Raw genomic sequence first — 19,970 nt, 5'->3', positions numbered from 1 at the left:
CAAATTGTTTCGGGCGAGCTATTCGTATATGGGTGAATCAACTTTTTGCCTGTTATTGCCCTTATTCACGCTGGTTTTATGCAAAATGCTATTGAAATTATGCAAGCATGCACATTAGTCCATGTTTAGTGTTCCACTGCTGGGCAAAGGCCTCTCCCCTTTATTTCCACAACTCCCACTGATGTGCTTTGAGTAGCATAATATCACACCTCGGACACTGGCGATCAAATATATTGAAAGAGGCGCATTCCTAGCACACAGTCTTAGCTCGTGTAGGTGAACGCGTACTATGCTTGTATGAGTGAAATATGATATGTCGACTGTTCGTGTTTTTGACAGTATTAATATCTTTGCAGGTAAAGGAACGATAGTACTCTTTATTATACTGGGCAAGAAGACAAAGATAGCAAACGGTCATGTGCCCACCGCCTCGCCAGAACCCGGGCCCGCGTATCAGAGAGGTACATCCATACTAATATTATAAATGGGAAAATGTGCGTCTATATTTAAAAATATTTTAAGCGGGTTACTCACGTATTAAGTCGATATAGCGTTCGACATGTTTCGGTCCAATTTCGAGGACCTTTGTCAAGAGTAGCGACCCCGCCTTTACATGTCGAGAGCGCGACGCATACTCGACTATATCGACTTAATACGTGAGTAACCCGCTTATAATATTTTTAAATATGTATGAGTCTCACGGGAGTTTTATAGTTAAAATGTGCGTCTGTTTGTTTGTCCGTCTTTCACGGCTAAACGGAGCGACCAATTGACGTGATTTTAAGTGGAGATAATTGAAGGGATGGAGAGTGACATAGGCTACTTCTCTTCCTCTTCCTCCCCTTCGAATTCCTCATCTCTTATACATGAATACATAAACTCACACCTTTATTCCCAGACGGGGTCGGCTGAGCACACGAAACTGTAAGTTTCAGTGCCACTCTTTGAAATTTTAAAGGGTTAAAATAAAACGAAATTGTGATAGGAGAGTTTGCCAGCCTATCGGCCACACTACAATGGAACCCATGTCCCGCTGGTCCCGCTGTTGACTTCTACGACACCCTCGGCACACTGGTGATCAAATGTATGAAAGAGACGCGTTCCTAACACACATTCTAAGCTCGTGTAGGTAAACGCGTACCATGCTTGTATGAGTGAGATATGACAAGTCGACTGTTCGCGTTTTTGACAGGCGGTAACTGTCAGATAGTACTCTTTATTATACTGTGGCGTGACACTAAAACCAGCCTAGCACTTATATTGTTGCATATTCCTGAGAATTTTTATCTATATGTATAAATTGTTCCTTGTGTGTTGTTTTCCTGTGTGGTGACGGGTTAAGAATTTCACCACCCCCTTTCTTCCCGTGGGTGTCGTAGAAGGCGACTATGGGATATGGGTTAAATTGTGGTGTAGGCGAGAGGCTGGCAACCTGTCACTGCAATGCCACAGTTTCGTTTTCTTTTAACCCCTTATTTGCCAAGAGTGGCCCTGAAGCTTTAGTAATTTCATGTGCTCTGCCTACCCCTTTATGGGATACAGGCGTGATTGTATGTATGTTGTATGTATGTATAAATTGTTTTCAGACACCTACATACCATCCCCCAACGGGTTATCTTCATCGTCAACGGAACAAATAGAAGTGGAACAGCTGTCAATACCTGCTGATGATGCGTCCTTAACTTACGATGAAGATTCGCCCGCTCATGAACCCAGTCCGGAGGTAATTATTGTTTCAGTCAAAGTTTATATCTAGACTATTAAAACCTTGGGTACTTCCAAGCAAAGACCTTTACAGGGGACAGCTCAATCACATTTTTGGCCATACGAAATTAAACCTTATTTACTGAAACAGAAAGTCGATCGTATCAGACTAGCGAAAACGGTCCACATGAGAGGGCATTGTTTGGACTGGTGTCCCTCTCGCACGTGTTGCCAGTGTTAATGAGGTTCCCATATTAGTAGTATTTTTATCTGTATATTACCTGACTTTATAACTTCTTATTTTATTTTAATGTTATATTCAAACTAGGGTTTCGATGTATTTCAAAAAATTTGAAAATAATTATAATGTAATTATTTTGATGCCAGTAAATCAAAGATTTGTATAATTAAAAAATACTTTCAATTGGGTGTTAGTAGATTTAGTAGTAACTTTGAAAATTGACTGGTATCCCCAATTTATGACAGTGATGACGTCAATGAATAATGTTGATATTGTCAGCAAGTGCGAGAGGGACACCAGCCCAAACAATTACCTCTCATGTGGACACACTTTTTGACCTAACTAAACAATCTAGTTTAATAATTCTAAATCTATGCTTCCAAGACGCCGCCATTTTGAAAGTCCCTAAATAAAGTCTGTAATAATAGTATTTTTGGCAACAGGCGTTTAAAGGAGGTCAAAAAAGACGAGTGGTGTAACAATTTGAGGCGAAGCCAAAAGACGCCACGAGTATTTTTTGACTCAGTACAATACTTTTTCTACGACCATGCATTAGCTTTCAATAGTTCTCTAGAATACATTTCGTGAAATTCACGGTTTCCCAGCGTAGCTGCCCAAAGCCATCCCGCGCACGTGCGCAGTATCGTTATAACAATGCGTTGCCATGGTTATAGAGCCAAACAATGCGTTTTCAATTTTTTCGTTATTGCGCGCATGCGCGGAAAGACGGCGGATGCTGGCTTTAGGGAATAGACTTTTATGTAGGGTTTTAAAGATCTATGCACGACTTTGTAAATGTGCTTTCAAAAAAAACGTCAAAAGAATGTAAAATTGATAGTTTTAGTCGGTGAAATACTACACTTTCCGTTATCCAATAGATTTATTTAATTCAAGTTCCAGTTAGAGCATCTTATTATCTTGATTTTTATAAGACTGGATTTTTGAAAACTAACTCACTAAATTAATTATGAATTTTTCTCTAATGCACGTTTAGAAAAACGCACGTATAGAGCTGAATCAGTCGATCTTATTTGTAAAATTTGGACAATTTTGAATATTAAAACGGGTAAATTTATAATTCGTATATCCTGTACCACAATCATTTCAGACTAGATTTTTATTTTAAGTTTTTGAAAAAGAGTAAACTAGCCTAAGGCGAATTCATTTTTTTTCAGAAATTACCTAAAATTAAGTGACAATTTCATTGAAAATCTACATCACATCGAAGTAAGTTTTGCACTAAATTAATCTGCAATGTTTACTTAAATTGCTGTTATACCTTAGTGATTATAAATTGCTATTATTGATTTTTGCCAATTTTTTGAAAACGAGCCTTCACCGGTACAATTATTACCACTTTTGGACATTTTCTCATATTTTGTTAGACCAAGTAGAAAAACTCCTATAATGTGATATATATTTATAAACTACTCGCAAAGCCCTTTAATTTGATACCACACACAGTATGATCGAGCGCTCGGTTGCGATTTCACTATTTTTAACACGAAAGCCCTCTTAAAGACAAATATACTAGCTACGCAACACAACATGTAATTATAGGATTTCCTATTTTGTAACTTTGTTTCGAGCAGTGACCCAGTGGACATAGCTGTCCCTCACTTTTGTATGAAAAAAGTGTCTCTTCCACTGGGTCACATATTGTTTTAATTAAAAATGAATCGTTTTTAAATTTTTCCGTAATTGGTATACGTGAAATAAGGATCTTTATTCACGATGGTAAGGTTAAAAATCACAAAAGTAGACCTAATAATAAGTAAGGGTAATTCTTGCAAAAAGCAAGAAAAAGTTGATTCACCCAAATGACGAATAACAGTTCGGGTGTAGAAAAATAAACATAATAGTGGCTCTATGAACTGTAGTACTTCGCTATATGGTTAGAGAACATAAAAATTAAAAACAGTATGGCCAAGGATTTATTTAGGATTTAAATACTTCATACTAAGAATCGTACCTCGATTTTTAGCGCCATCTATTAAATACTATAATAACTACACTGATGATACATAATACATAGATACATGGATTCACGCCTGTATCCCATAAAGATGTAGGCAGAGCACATGAACTACTAAGTTTCATTGCCACTCTTGGCAAAAGGGGGTTGAAAGAAATCCAAATTGTGACATTGCAGTGACAGGTTGCCAGCCTCTCGTCTACGCCACAATTTAACCCATATATAGTCGACTTCTACAACACCCACGGGAAGAAAGGGGGTGGTGAAATTCTTAACCCGTCACCACACTGATGATACAAACATATTTTTTTTTTTTCAAAATGTGTATTGACGTGATAGCATTATTTTAAAATAAAGAAATATGTTATTTTTTTTTAAGTATATAAAAGAAGAAACTGACTGACTGACGTATCAACGCATAGCCGAAACCGCGGGTCCTAGAGATTCTAAATTTGGCACGTAAGTTCCTTAAAAGGTGTAGAGGAGCACTAAGAAAGGATTTTTCAAAATTCACCTCCTAAGGGGGTGAAATGGGGGTCCAAAGTTTGTACGGGAAAATAGATTACTACCCGAGCGAAGCCGCGGGAAAATACTATGAAAATGAAAATCAAATATTTATTTTTCAAGTAGGCATATTAGAATGCGCATATGCACGTCAAATAAAGCTACGCCGGCTCTAACCCTACGCCTCAGCCTCGAGAAGATTTCAGTCCCCCCTCAGTTGGGAGGGGGGTATCCACTATGGGCTAGTGTTCTTATAAAAAATAAAAACACGCAAAAATATTTTGGGAAGATATGATTATGGCCACTTCCAAGCTACGAACGGCGCCATTTAGTTTTAAGCCTAAAAGGCCCATATATTTCTACGCTTACGCTTTTGTATGGGTTTTGCCAGTCCAGTATTAATCGTTCTTGGTGTTGCAAACTATTTTGGTCACCATCTTATCAAAGAGGATCGAGTATTATAAAGAGTTACTGTCGAAGTAAAATGTGTAATCACAGTGAATAGACTGCCATCTCTTGACACAGACTTAAAAATTTTGAACCTCAGTTTTGACAATTTGGCCCATATTCTTAGCTTGATATGTTTTAAAATGTCAAATATTAATATTAGCGCCATCTAGCTGAGCGTACCCCAAAGGTGTAATGCCATCTAGGCCACCGTACCTTTTTCTGTATGGAACTGAGCTACGTTTTTTTCTTAGACTTTATCTGTCTATACGGAGTTATATAAATCTTTGATCTTATCGAGCAAATTCAAACGTGATTGTAAACGCAATGCCTCACGAGGCTGCTCGATCAGTGTGGACCAGGCTAATAATAGTATATTGTGCAACAAGGGAGGTAAGGGGGATTTTGTCGACGAATGTTAATAACTCGCGACAGCCGCAGGCTGGAGAGAGTTATAGACACGAGTTTACAATGTCTTTACTTCCTGAGTTACACACTATGTTTTTCATCACATTTGAGCAAATTTGAGAGGAAAACACAGGAAAAAAATATAAGACAAAGCATTTTCTTATTGAAGTTTCTGTTGTACTGCCCGTTGCTATGGCAACGCGGTCAAGCTCAAATCGAGATGGCCGTCAAAATTTCCTGTCAGATTGTAAATTATAACGATTTATCTGCGTGAAATTTACAAAATAAATGTAAAGTACATTGAAATATTTAAAGTCACACACAGGTCGAACGCGATTAATTAACATTATTTTTACCTTTTTTCCCTACGTTTCGGCCAGGTTGCAGTGGCCGTGGTCGCGGAGGACTGACGTCCCAGCAAAGTGTCACCGGAGATGTAAACAACACAAAACTACCCGATATTAATTTATATAAATGTTCGGGGTAGACAAATAAATATAATCTACCCGCTTTTAGTTATTGTTTATTTCCCACCGCACGACACACAGCACTCACAACATCCGCGCACTGGTCCGAAGATAGATCTTTTGGTTTGAACATTTCAGTGATTCGTTTCCGCAGCTACACAAACCCAAAGTTCTTTCCACCGAGCGACACTATTATCCCCGGATTGTGAGGGAGGCGATCGAAATTAAAAAATATCCTAAAAACTTTAACAGGGAAGATGGGTATAGATTATCGCCAACATGGGGACCAGTGATTCAAATGTTCAAACCAAAAGATCTATCTTCGGACCAGTGCGCGGATGTTGTGAGTGCTGTGTGTCGTGCGGTGGGAAATAAACAATAACTAAAAGCGGGTAGATTATATTTATTTGTCTACCCCGAACATTTATATAAATTAATATCGGGTAGTTTTGTGTTGTTTACATCTCCGGTGACACTTTGCTGGGACGTCAGTCTTCCGCGACCACGGCCAGTGCAACCTGGCCGAAACGTTGGGAAAAAAGGTAAAAATAATGTTAATTAATCGCGTTCGACCTGTGTGTGACTTTAAATATGTGTACAAAGCGCGAGAACTTAAAGTGTTATATTACATTGAAATAATTGTGAAACATAAATAAAACCAAATAAAACGCAATTTTTAAATTAATTCGACTCTGGTAGTGCAACAAAAATCCTTGGCTGACTGAAACTTCCTTTGCCTGAAATAGTGTACGGATAGTATTAATTTTTAAAACTAAATCCATAACTCTCTTTGGGAATAAATATCTGGGCGACCGAGCTTCGCTCGGTTCTATTTTAATATATCACGTCTTTAGATTAAAAAAAACTCTTATAAATACAAAAACAAAAAAAAAAAGCCAAAAAACAAAAACTTAATTTCTGGCCGGGATTCGAAACCCTGACACCTACGATCTATCTGCGTACATTAGACCGACCTCGTACGACTGAGCTAAGCGGAATCGATGCGCGCGCGGCGAAATTAAGGACCATATTTTACGTTTACAAACGCGAAAGAAAAACTCATGAAAACTCGATAATTCGCGTTTTCCGGGATCTAAGGCTACGCTAGATCGATTTTTCACCCCCGAAAACCCCCACATAACAAATTTCAGCGAAATCGTTAGAGCGGTTTCCGAGATCGTCGGTATATATAAATAAATAAATAAATAAATATACAAGAATTGCTCGTTTAATAGTATAAGATAAAATAGTACATTATTATTCAGTACACGTAAATGCAATGAGACCTTTAAACAGCAAATGTGATGAAAAGAATATATTGAGTATTGATATCGAGTACAGATTTGAATGACGTTCACAGTTCCAGCCGCGCGCACGTAGAAAGCGAGCTCGAGACTCGGACAGCGCGCCGTCCCCGCCGCGGCGGCGTCACAGGGACCGCCACCGCCACAGGCATCGGCAGAAGCTCCCCAAACGGTACGTATTTCGTGACACTACATTATTTTAACATACATACATACATACATACAATCACGCCTGTATCCCATAAAGGGGTAGGCAGAACACATGAAACTACTACAGCTTCAGTGCCACTCTTGGCAAATAAGGGGTTGAAAGAAAACGAAAACTGTGACATTGCAGTGACAGGTTGCCAGCCTCTCGCCTACGCCACAATTTAACCCATATCCCATAGTTGCCTTCTACGACACCCACGGGAAGAAAGGGGGTGGTGAAATTCTTAACCCGTCACCACACAGGCAACATGACATTATTTTAACTTTGTCTAAAAATTGGTTATCGTCTGTATGCTTACGAATAAATCGTTCTTATAATAGGCTACTAGACTCATATCTAATTTGGCACAATAAATGATTGTCTTCTGTAATATCATAAGAAACCAATATTTAATGGTTTTGGGTATTCAACGGGTACGATGACTTCGTATTTTTAATTCAAAAATGTGAGTAATTTTTTTTTTAATTTTGGTCACCGAAAACGCTGTCGGCCGTGTAGTGACGTCATAGAATTCATGTCAAAGCAATCACTGACATGACCTTTATGCCTCGTACTGAAAGTGTCAGAAAGTGTTGTTTTCGCACTGAATGACTTCATTTACAAAAAATCTATAGATGACATGGCTAATGTTGTTTTTGCCTGATTACGTAAAAGAATATTTTATGCGGTTTATAAATCGTAATAAAATATAGTGATATTTTTTTTTCGGTTAATTAGACAGTGAGTTAACAAGACAAACTTTAAAAAAAAACCGGCCAAGTGCGAGTCGGGCTCGCGCACAAAGGGTTCCGTAGCAGCAAATATAATAAACTTATTATGTCAATTATCTCAAAAACTATAAGAGATACTTTGATCAAACCAAAAATCGTTGAAAGAGTTAATTAGCATGCATCACCTCTATTTTTTTTAGAATTTTATACCCCGTAGTTATAAAAATAGAGGGGGGGGGACATACTTTTTACGACTTTGAGAGCTGATATCTCAAAAACCGTTCACTTTAAGAAAAATGTTTTTTAGAAAACTTTATATCATTTTAAAAGACCTTTCCATTGATACCCCACACGGGTATGTACATCGAAAAAAAATTTTCATCCCTCAGTTACATGTATGGGGGGCCCCACCCCCAATTCTTTTTTTTACTATTTAGTGTCATAATTTTGTAGCGGTTCATACAACACATATTCCCATCAAATTTCATCACTGTAGTACTTATAGTTTCCGAGTAAATCGGCTGTGACAGACGGACAGACGGACAGACGGACAGACGGACAGACGGACATGACGAAACTATAAGGGTTCCGTTTTTGCCATTTTGGCTACGGAACCCTAAAAAAGGGTCAAGTAGCCTATTCTACTTAGTCGGTCCTAAAGTTCTGTCACAAATGCTTTAACTGATAAAATTGTATATAAAGGTAATTGTATATTCAATAAAAAATACATGATATCAAAACCTGTTTTATACTTATTAAAATGTGATATAAACGATCGAAAATGTAGATCGTGATTTTTAAGAATCCTTGGTTACTTTGAGTTTGTCGATAGACGTCAGCACGCGGAAAAATAGACTTCGCAAAAGGAAGAAAAAAACATTGTTACATTAGCCAAATAAAATAATTATTTTTTTAGTATGAGTTCTCTGAATTTGGGCATATTGAATTACTGGTATTTCATTTTCCTAGAAATCTTTAAGTCTGCTAGTAACCTTTAGAACTTGGGTACTTTTCAGTAAAACGCTTAGATTTCACAATCATCAACGGGAATGTGCAACAAAACGTTGTACAGTAGCAATATTGTCCATTTAATTCACAAAAATCATATACAAACTTAAAGATAAAAGACCCAGCGTTTATAATAAGTATCATTAAAGCATATTAAGCCAACCAAAAATAAATAAAAAATAAAAACGTCCGGAAGAGGTCGCGTGTTTCTTGACTTGTTTTTTTTACCAAATTTTCAGATGTTACAAGGAACCACGCGAAACTGCGACAGCAAAGTACTTTAAGTAATATTGCAATTTATTCAGTATGAAACGAGCTTTCAAACCATGCATATGCATAGTAAGAAATATCTGTCAATAAAGTTTTTATCACTTAAAACCTTTGTGACAGAACTTTAGAACTGACTAAGTATACGGACTGTCTGTCGGCGACAATGACTTTGATACCGTCAACCTACCATTTTTTAAATAACTTCTTACACATATATAATACTAGCTTTTGCCCGCGGCTTCGCTCGCGTTAGAAAGAGACAAAAAGTAGCCTATGTCACTCTCCATCCCTTCAACTATCTCCACTTAAAAAATCACGACAATTCGTTGCTCTGTTTTGCCGTGAAGGCCAGACAAACAAACACACACAGCAGATTAGTACATGGGCGAATGTCAAATGTGGTTGATGCAACTGGCCTTTAGTTTAATATTAAATACCTACTGCTTTCACACAACTCCCACTCACTTTTTTACTGTTTTAATTTGTAGGTTAAGATATTTTTGCATGCCCGATGATGGTGAAATATACTGTGTTACCTATTTATAATATTGTCTGAACAACTTTTGTACCATACTTCAAGTAAAATAAAAAATATTTCATTTCATTTCACTCATGTTCAATTTTAAAATAAAACATTACACATAAAAACAAAACATAACTTTCTCTTACAGAACACGAGAGAGGTTCACAGACGGATCTTCGCAATCCAGCTCATCAAATTCAGAACACTCGCCAGAAAGAGACGGACAACGTCGCTACGAGTCTGACCACTCGTACCACCCGAGATGCTCTAGCGATGATGAACCTCTACAGAGATACAGGTAATCATACATACATACATACTCACGTATAGAAAGAGACGGCCAGCGTCGCTACGAGTCTGACCACTCGTACCACCCGAGATGCTCTAGCGATGATGAACCTCTACAGAGATACAGGTAATCATACATACATACATACTCACGTATAGAAAGAGACGGCCAGCGTCGCTACGAGTCTGACCACTCGTACCACCCGAGATGCTCTAGCGATGATGAACCTCTACAGAGATACAGGTAATCATACATGCATACATACTCACGTATAGAAAGAGACGGCCAGCGTCGCTACGAGTCTGACCACTCGTACCACCCGAGATGCTCTAGCGATGATGAACCTCTACAGAGATACAGGTAACCGAGCATAGAATAACATGCAGATGAATCTGTGGTGAACTAGCCTAGCGAGATAAGTAAAACAAGCTAGTTTCCACATTAATAAGTTGTATTGTCAAATAACGGCACACAAGAGTCACAAGCACAAGTAGAGAAAGTAAGAGTACAAAGCACAGCATAGCATAGAAAAAGAGGAAGTCAGAAATAGCACAGAAGATAGGAAAAGTACATATTAAAAGCGTAAGCTTAAAGCATTAAGCGGCGCACAAGCAAACCGAATATTATAATGCAAGCGAGTCGGCGCGTAAGCATCAACCGTTAGCTCGGGCGGCGCGAGCGCATGCGTCCAGCCTCGAGAGTGATAAATTGCCGACTGGCTGGGATTTCCGAGCGCACACGAAAGCGCGCTCGCCCGCCGATCTGCGGCGGAGCGGCCCGAGCGATAAGGCAGTACCTCAACGCCGCGCTTGCGTCGCGCGAAGCGTAACAGCATTTTAAAACAATTATTGTTCAAATATTCATTATTTATTACCAATATATTTAATACACCTGTCGCCACAAATCCACCATCCATTCATTGAGTGTTTATTAGAACTTCAGCTGCAAATTAAATAAATAAAAATAAATAAGTTTTGGGGACATCTTACACAGATCACCTTAGCCCCAAACTAAGCATAGCTTGTACTATGGGTGCTAAGCGACGATATACATATTTAAATAGATAAATACATACTTATATACATAGAAAACATCCATGACTCAGGAACAAATATAATAATTTTACCTTCCAATAAAATTGTTATTATTTTGCCTGGTATATCCGAGGTCTTTATAGAGAGAGTACGTCGTAGACGTCGCATCGGACCGGTAGATGGCGCCATCGTTCGTTGTAAGTCGCTCCGGCGTCACACCGCCGCGATGTTGGTAGTCCCGTTTTTCCCCACCTGCAACACAAGGCTCCCCGCGCCCCGACCCGCCACCAGCCACCCTCATTGTTGAGGAGAAGTGCCGACGGTATATTAAGCCTACCAGGAAGGCATCACTCAGACCTCGGATATACCAGGCAAAATAATAACAATTTTATTGGAAGGTAAAATTATTATATTATTTGTGCCGTTTGTATATCCGAGGTCTTTATAGAGACCTGTTTATTATCTCCTGGTGGCGAGTCAGCTGGCGCGCAAGCCTTTGGTAGCCCTATTGGCATAGCATAGAAGAATAAGTGAATCAGTTGTTGAACCGATTTGACAGATGTATCAGTCGAAATAGCCTTCGATCCGCGAATATCTCGGTGCCAGAAACGCCTAAAGAGATTTTCGTGATGACGTTTAGCTTTAGTCAGCGAATAGTTAGAGAAATGACATTATTATACATCGCAGATCAAAACCAAAAAAAAAGATGTAGGCGAGGCTGACTTGAACAAGATACAAAAACCTTAGATACACTATTATTATTAACAGACACGTTATTTTATCAGGTTATAAACCCAATTTCAGACACAGAGTGTGGAAATTAACTGTAAAAGTAGTGTAACTATCTGTACTGTAGCAGGGTAACGTAATTGATACTGCTTTTGTCAACCCTTCGTAAAAATTATCTAAATCAATATTAGCTTTGATATGACTATTTAAAGTCCAACGTCTTACGTCCATATCAAACACAGAAAAAGGTCATCACTCACGCGCCCAAGGGCTATTTGTTACAATACTGGTATTTTCGATCAGACTATTTCGCGTCAAGCGAGCGCGGTTGCAAGCGAGACTCCTGAACTCTGAACTCTTTTTAGTGAGGGCATTTGAGGATACCGATCGCTCGGTAAAACTAGCCTAGAAGATGAAAAGTACGAGCGCTGTCGATTGCTACTACACTGGACGGAGGTATCAGTCGATTTCTTCAAGTCAGTCATTGACTCTTAGGGTAATCCATTACCTAATCCAAACCCGATGCGACGGATTTCTACTTCGTGCAATGAAGGTCGACAGAGTAGACTGAGAGGTGGAGACGTCCGTGTCGCATCGCTGGTGGTTGCTGAACACGTCGTGGTAGCAGGTCAAGGGGTGAATTAAAACACCGCCACACATGCGCGCTTTAAGAGCGTAGGCGGAGCGCAATAATGGCGGTGCACCGCACAAACGCTGGCGTTGCGCCCAGTGGGCGCTAGCGGGAACTAACGAGCGCTGATTGCGAGCGCAACGCGCGCGGGACGCGAGCGGAATGCACGCGCATTCAGCGCGCTGATAGCGTAGCGTTAGCGCTATGTGTGGCGGAGGCTTAATACGTACCGTTGTACGACGTAATGCAGGGCTCTCGCAGACGAAGAGGTACGATGACGGGCGAAGCAGAAGAAGGCGAGGTCACCGAAGGTCACTTACTTGGCTCCCAGGGGGTGCATACTGACCTCGTACGACAGTCTGTTGGAGTCAGCAGTTACTGTCGTAGTTACTCGTAACAGAAGAGATGTAATCCTGCCATCGTACAGCATAACATAACATACAACCGAACTGTGCATAGCATATAGTGCTATGCGAACCTTAATCCGGCTGCATGTCACTTCAGTCGCTAGCGCCACCGCCTGTTGAAGATTATTTTCCATCGGAAGAGCTTTACTTCGTACAATGTTCCGATTATTGAAGGTCTTATCGGGCTGCAGATGCAAGCAAAACAGGGGCGATTGGCCTACAGCTATCGGCAGCTGTACGAGGTAATGCTGGAAACTGCAGCGGTGCAACCTTCTCTCTCTGTAGACTACGAAAGTTGTGAAATTGATGAAATCAGGTTCAACGATCGAATCAAGCACTATATTAATTCAGTATAGTCGAGCCAGATGATAACTACTGAAGTCCTCCTGAGTTCCTGGCCCCTTTCGCTTTGAGCTGGAATCTCAAGTTCACTAAGGCGAAGCGGGTTTATTTTTCCCAATTTGTTTATTAGAGGCTCGGCGAATAAGTTAATCTCTCGAATGGACAGTGGGCGCCACAAGCCTCCGGGAAATCGTCGTGTACTTGGAACCCCCGCGGCCAGATTACCGATCGGTTTTGGTGTCCACCCGGTAAACAGACGCACGCTCAGGATGCAGGACGCTGGCTCGAATTCAGATCTGGACATTCTGAAAGAGATTTTTTTTTTTTAATTCCGCAAACCTTTACGATGTCTTTGACCTACACAATGAGCGATGTACAGGAATCACAGGGTCGTCTCGCGAGGCGCTTCTCCGATTAGATAGCTCGCGAACATCGTCAGGACACCCTCGCAGCAGTGCGGCTCCTCGTCCGGTTATTGACGTCTTACCTCGTTCCACTATGGGTGTCCAAACCACGTTAGGACGTAGCATCTTTAGAATTTATCTGTTCTCACTTCGGCGACGGAGGAGTCCTTGGTCAAAATAGAGTGTAAATACTGTCGTACTTCACGGGAACTGGAAAGAGAAGAGTGGATACCATAGTGTACGGGATGTCAGCTGATAGCGGCGCCCGGCGTCACATTGGAGGGTAGTATCAGCCTGGTCAGCAGCGATACCGTAGCAGACGGAGCCTGGATAGTCGTGGTCGTAGCACCATTGTAGGGGAAGACAGTGTTCGCGGTGAGCGTGACATCTTAGGCGCGACGGGCGTTATCAGCGTGGCGGCTAGCAGCACCAAGGGCCCACATCAGCAATCTTACCAGCTTGTCACTGCAGCAGACGCTGTTATGTTCGGCGGTGAGATTGAGACGGCCGTCGTCAGCTCGAAAGGCGTCTCGATGCCCTGTCGCGTCACGCAGTATCGTGCTCAGTGGCCCTCTCGAGGTCGCCGCCGTCAGCGCGGGAGGCACCGGCGCCAGCGTGGCAGTCAGCTACATCGGTGAACAGCATCAACAGAGTTCGCGGCGTCGTCACGGCAAACGCGGCAGGAAAATTAGCGACGCCTTCGCGGCAGCCGCAGTATTGCGCTCGGTGGCGCGATGAAGGTCGCCGCGTCTGCAATCTTACCTCGTGCGATCGAGGCGACATCAAGGCGCCAGCATCAGCGTGTCGGCCGTCGACACCGGTGGAAAACTTCAAGTAGCTTGCGGCGTTGTCACGGCAGACGCAGCAGAAGGATTGCGACGCCTGTGCAGCGGTTAACAGTATTACGCTCCGCATCACCACTGAAGCGCCAGCATAAGCGTGGCGCCCAGCAATACTGGTGGACAGCTTCAGCAGGATCGCGGCGTTGTCATGGCAGATGAGCTCGCTGCATCACCATCGAGGCGCCAGCATAAGCGTGGCGGCCAGCGATACTGGTGGACAGCTACAGCAGGTGGACAGTCAGCAGGATCGCGGCGTTGTCACGGCAGACGAACGCTCTGCATCACCATCGAGGCGCCAGCATAAGCGTGGCGGCCAGCGATACTGGTGGACAGCTACAGCAGGTGGACAGTCAGCAGGATCGCGGCGTTGTAACGGCAGACGAACGCTCTGCATCACCATCGAGGCGCCAGCATAAGCGTGGCGGCCAGCGATACTGGTGGACAGCTACAGCAGGTGGACAGTCAGCAGGATCGCGGCGTTGTCACGGCAGACGAACGCTCTGCATCACCATCGAGGCGCCAGCATAAGCGTGGCGGCCAGCGATATTGGTGGACAGCTTCAGCAGGCTCGCGACGTTGTCAAGGCAGACGCACGCTCTGCATCACCATCGAGGCGCCAGCATAAGCGTGGCGGCCAGCGATACTGGTGGACAGCTTCAGCAGGATCGCGGCGTTGTCACGGCAGACGAACGCTCTGCATCACCATCGAGGCGCCAGCATAAGCGTGGCGGCCAGCGATACTGGTGGACAGCTTCAGCAGGATCGCGGCGTTGTCACGGCAGACGAACGCTCTGCATCACCATCGAGGCGTCAGCATAAGCGTGGCGGCCAGCGATACTGGTGGACAGCTTCAGCAGGATCGCGGCGTTGTCACGGCAGACGAACGCTCTGCATCACCATCGAGGCGTCAGCATAAGCGTGGCGGCCAGCGATACTGGTGGACGGCTTCAGCAGGATCGCGGCGTTGTCACGGCAGATGAGCGCGCTGCATCACCATCGAGGCGCCAGCATAAGCGTGGCGGCCAGCGATATTGGTGGACAGCTTCAGCAGGCTCGCGGCGTTGTGGCGGGGGCAGAAGGTGGCCGCGCTGGTAGCCTGCGTATTGACGACTGATCACTAACGGCACGGCGCTCGCGTCGGGGCAGCAGCAGACATACTTACAGCGTCGCACGCGGCGCCTATGCGGCGGCCACAACGTTGTTCGGCGGCACCGCAGAGATGGCCATCGTTAACGAGGAGGCAACTTCTACGCAACCTCGGCGGCGCCGACGCGGCGGACAACACTGCCGCGGTCAGCGGCGCTATCGCAACGCTACAGTAAGTTTCGGCGCCGACACGTGGCTTGGGGCCTCCGCACCGAATCGGAAACCGAACATGTTCTTTCTAAAATAATATGAATCTGCTCACCCATTCGTCGGAGAAATTCAAACCTCCTTGGAGCGCGGTATTCCTCCACCGCGCCCTCCGCCGCCGCCGCCGCCGCAGCCCGCGGTCGCGAAGCACGCGGTCCCCGGAGCACGTGGTCCCCGGCGGAGCAACTTACCTACGTTACCGCTTATATTCTAGCGCGAAACTTTTAATACGCGGATAACACTTCCTACTTTAGTCTCGGAAATGCGAATAGTTTAAAAAGAAAACTGATTAACGGTAACGATTTTTGCAGCATGGAACTTTCTTACAAAAAAGTGGGTAGAATCATAAAGCACCGCTCGTTCATTTCTATAGTGAGAACCTCGAAAGACGAATAATGATCTCACATAATATATCTCATTATTCAAGACGAACGAGCGTAAATTAAAAGGGAAGAAAGAATTGACGGATGAAATTGAAAAATAATTCCGAAACGTTATAAGCCACTTTTTTAAATAAAAACACGAATAACTCTGGTTTGACCAGAAATAACAAGGAAATAGAAACTAAAGGATTAATTTCGAGACACCATGCTGTAAAAATGTTCGAACGGAATACGCGACAACCGGTCACTTCGGCGTTCGACGAAACAATGAGGGTGGCTGGTGGCGGGTCGGGGCGCGGGGAGCCTTGTGTTGCAGGTGGGGAAAAACGGGACTACCAACATCGCGGCGGTGTGACGCCGGAGCGACTTACAACGAACGATGGCGCCATCTACCGGTCCGATGCGACGTCTACGACGTACTCTCTCTATAAAGACCTCGGATATACAAACGGCACAAATAATATCTGTGCTCATCACACAAATAAATATCCTTACCGGGATTCGAACCCAGGACCCAGGCATTGTACAATACATGGAAAAGAACCAATTGCTGATATTTGTTACAGGGAAAGACAAGAAAACGACGCATCACAGGGAGAATATTCTGGAACTAGTAGACCGAGGCCTTCACACAGTCGAGTAAGTCACATCTACTAAAACTAGTACTAGTTCGATTTTTATCGCATCGGTGCGTTCCTATCGCACTTACAAATGGTGGGAAAAGGACGGCCTGAGATTATCATTTATTGCGCGACCATGATTGCCCTGGCAGGCAGTATTTGTAATTGCGACACGTCCCGTTGTTTTATCATTTAGCGCGCGACCAATATTGGCTGCCCGATGTAGCGCGTAATCACGTAATCAGGCCTACGTCACTCGCTCGCGGTTGCGCGTTAAGTATTAGCTAATAGCAGTTGCCTCGAGGTAACAAGTGGCTGAGGGCGCCACGCGCCCGCCTGTGTAGTCGCGTGGCACGTACCTAACTATTCTTCTGAATTTTACCAAAGAGGATCGAGTATTATAGAGAGAGTTACTGTCAAAGTAAAATGTGTAATCACAGTGCAGTCGAGACACAAGCTTAAAACTTTTGAACTTCAGTTTTGACAATTTGGCCCATATCCTTAGCTTGTTATGTGTTAAAATGTCAAATATTAATATTAGCGCCATCTAGCCGAGCGTTCCCCAAATGTGTAACGCCATCTAGGCTACCGTAACTTTTTCTCTACCGTAACTTTATCCGTCTATACGGAGTTACATATGTCTTTGGTTACCGCTTTGCTTTCACAAAATTCACGTCAGTCGATCGAGTGTGACCGGATGTTTTTTCACGTTTAATTTTGTCTGAACTAATATTACTTATCCGTGATTTTATTTGAAAGCTGATTCAAAGCTGTTTCCTGCTATAGTAAAGCAAGACGTTCCATTGAGACAACATCCATGACTCAGGTACAAATAGCTGTTCTCATTACGTAAATAAATGCCCTTACCGCGATTCGAAACCAGGACCGCGGCTTAGCAGGCAGGGACACCGACTAGGCCAGATCTTGATGCTTCGCCAAGGAAGATGTGACATAAGATTATAGAATCATTTATAACATTTTCAGAGAGGCGGCGTGAAGCTCCGAGTCCGTAGACCCGCTCGATATAACGAGGACAGTGAGGAAGACAGCGGCCGCCATCAGCAAGCGCGCGCCGCACCACGCGCGCGCCACTCACCACCACCGTCGCAGCCAGCACGCCGCTCAGGTAGTGTACTCACCGGGACTCGAACCTGGAAACTTATTTACTTGGCCTCCAACACAAGAGCACGCCACCTTGCACGGTCTTGAGCGGTATCGCGCCAGCTTTCGCCGACGCCGAGCTCACGAAGGTCAACCTCCACTCTATCCCAACGATATTTAAATAAATAAATAAAATATTGGGGACACCTTACACAAATCAACTTAGCCCCAAACTAAGCAAAGCTTTTACTATGAGCGCTAAGAGACGATATACATACTTAAACAAATAAATACATACTTATATACATAGAAAACATCCATGACTCAGGAACAAATATCTGTGCTCATCACACAAATAAATGCCCTTACCGGGATTCGAACCCAGGACCGCGGCTTAACAGGCAGGGTCACTACCGAGCCAGACCGGTCGTGAACCAACCGGAGTATTTTGGGTGTCCAGCAGGACGGCGTCCATTCTATCTCTCCAAGTGGGCCCTTTTGACTGCCCGATCTATCTATCCTTTCCAAGGTGACCTTACTAACAGAGTCTATGACTGTGCTTTAGTTTCACCTTTTTTTTTTGGCACGGCTTGTAGTTTGTAAATTTATTTCCCTATAGATTGTCACTAATGAGTAATGACCAGGGTTCAAAAATATCCTATGTTTATAGTAAATATCATCAAAATATCGGTAATTTATGATATATATCGGATATATATCCATTTTGTATGGAAGGCATAGTATTATTTTGTTGCATTATTTATGAATACAATTTCAGATAAGGAAAATTCTACTGAAAAACATAACATTTAGTAGAAAAACAGTAACAAACACAAAAAACTCTTATTTTTAACAATGTTACATTTTTTTAAACCGTTTTGTATTGCAATATTTGATAAATTTCGGATATTTATATCCATTGATATATATCATCGAACCCCGCTGGATATATATCGGATATATATCTTGATATATATCCTCGAACCCTGGTAATGACTAAGACTGGTTCTCTTACTCAAAATATACTACTTCTTTTGGCCTCAGAAGTTCTCTGATACTTGCAATGTTATCACGCGTGCCATATAACCAGTGAACACTCAGATTAATAATGTAAACATTGTAAAATATGGAAAAAATCGAGCAGTTGCACCTAATGTCGCTATTCAATAAATCGAGGGTTTACTCGTGAAACCATGTCTCTAGCGAATCATAGAGAGATGCCGCGAATGGAACAAGCCGTTGGTTCTGTGCTTTATTGACTATGCAAAGGCATTTGACTGCGTTAGATGGAAAAATATGCTCAAAGTGATGTCTGAGATGGGTGTTCCTGCCCATTTAGCGCATCTCATAGAAAACCTATATGCCGAAAGTACTGCCAGAGTCCGCATTGAGAATACGTTGTCAGACCAATTCAAGCCGGAAAGAGGAGTGAGACAAGGCTGTATATTGTCTCCCAAGCTCTTCAATATCTACGGCGAATATATTGTACGCAAGTCCACCGAGAACTGGGATGGTGGCATATCGATCGGCGGAAAGACAATATGCAACCTGCGCTATGCTGATGACACAACGCTCTTGGCTTCCGATGAGGAGGAGATGAGTCGTCTATTTAGGCGAATAGAAGCTGAAAGCATCAAATTAGGACTTCACGTCAACCATGCTAAAACCAAGCTGATGTTTGTATACAGGAAAGACCCACCTCCGCGAAGCCTTGAGCTAAAAGATCTCGATTGTGTCAGCACCTTTATCTACCTCGGCTCGCTAATATCTAGCAATGGTAGCTGTGACGCGGATGTTATTCGGAGGATCCAGATAGCAAAGGGTGCCATGGCTCGGCTTGATAAGATCTGGAAGGACCGTGCTATACTGCAACAGACCAAGGTTAGACTGGTGCGTTCCCTGGTGTTCCCGGTCTTTATGCATGGTTCGGAAACATGGACCATCCGAGCAAATATGAATAAACGTATCGATGCGTTTGAGATGTGGTGCTGGCGCCGGCTTTTACGGATTCCATGGACGGCAATGCGTACTAACCAGTCCATTCTTGAGGAGCTACGCATAAA

At 43.0% G+C, this 19,970-nt stretch overlaps 1 protein-coding gene across 1 annotated transcript in view; it reads left to right on the top strand.

The window, feature by feature from the left end:
- The window catches only part of LOC125240107 (serine/arginine repetitive matrix protein 2-like), a 32,108-nt gene that overhangs the window by 4,971 nt on the left and 7,167 nt on the right, over nt 1–19,970 (top strand). The window contains exons 3-8 of the mRNA XM_048147953.1: nt 357–461; nt 1,587–1,723; nt 7,107–7,222; nt 9,921–10,070; nt 16,753–16,825; nt 17,791–17,932. Coding sequence (XP_048003910.1) covers nt 357–461; nt 1,587–1,723; nt 7,107–7,222; nt 9,921–10,070; nt 16,753–16,825; nt 17,791–17,932 — 723 coding nt within the window. The remainder of the gene's footprint in view (nt 1–356; nt 462–1,586; nt 1,724–7,106; nt 7,223–9,920; nt 10,071–16,752; nt 16,826–17,790; nt 17,933–19,970) is intronic.

The sequence above is a fragment of the Leguminivora glycinivorella genome, chromosome 26 (assembly GCF_023078275.1).
Source record: "Leguminivora glycinivorella isolate SPB_JAAS2020 chromosome 26, LegGlyc_1.1, whole genome shotgun sequence".
Classification (NCBI taxonomy): Eukaryota; Metazoa; Arthropoda; class Insecta; order Lepidoptera; family Tortricidae; genus Leguminivora; species Leguminivora glycinivorella.
Note: the sequence above shows the minus strand (reverse complement) of the source record. Positions and strands in the feature narration are given on the sequence as shown.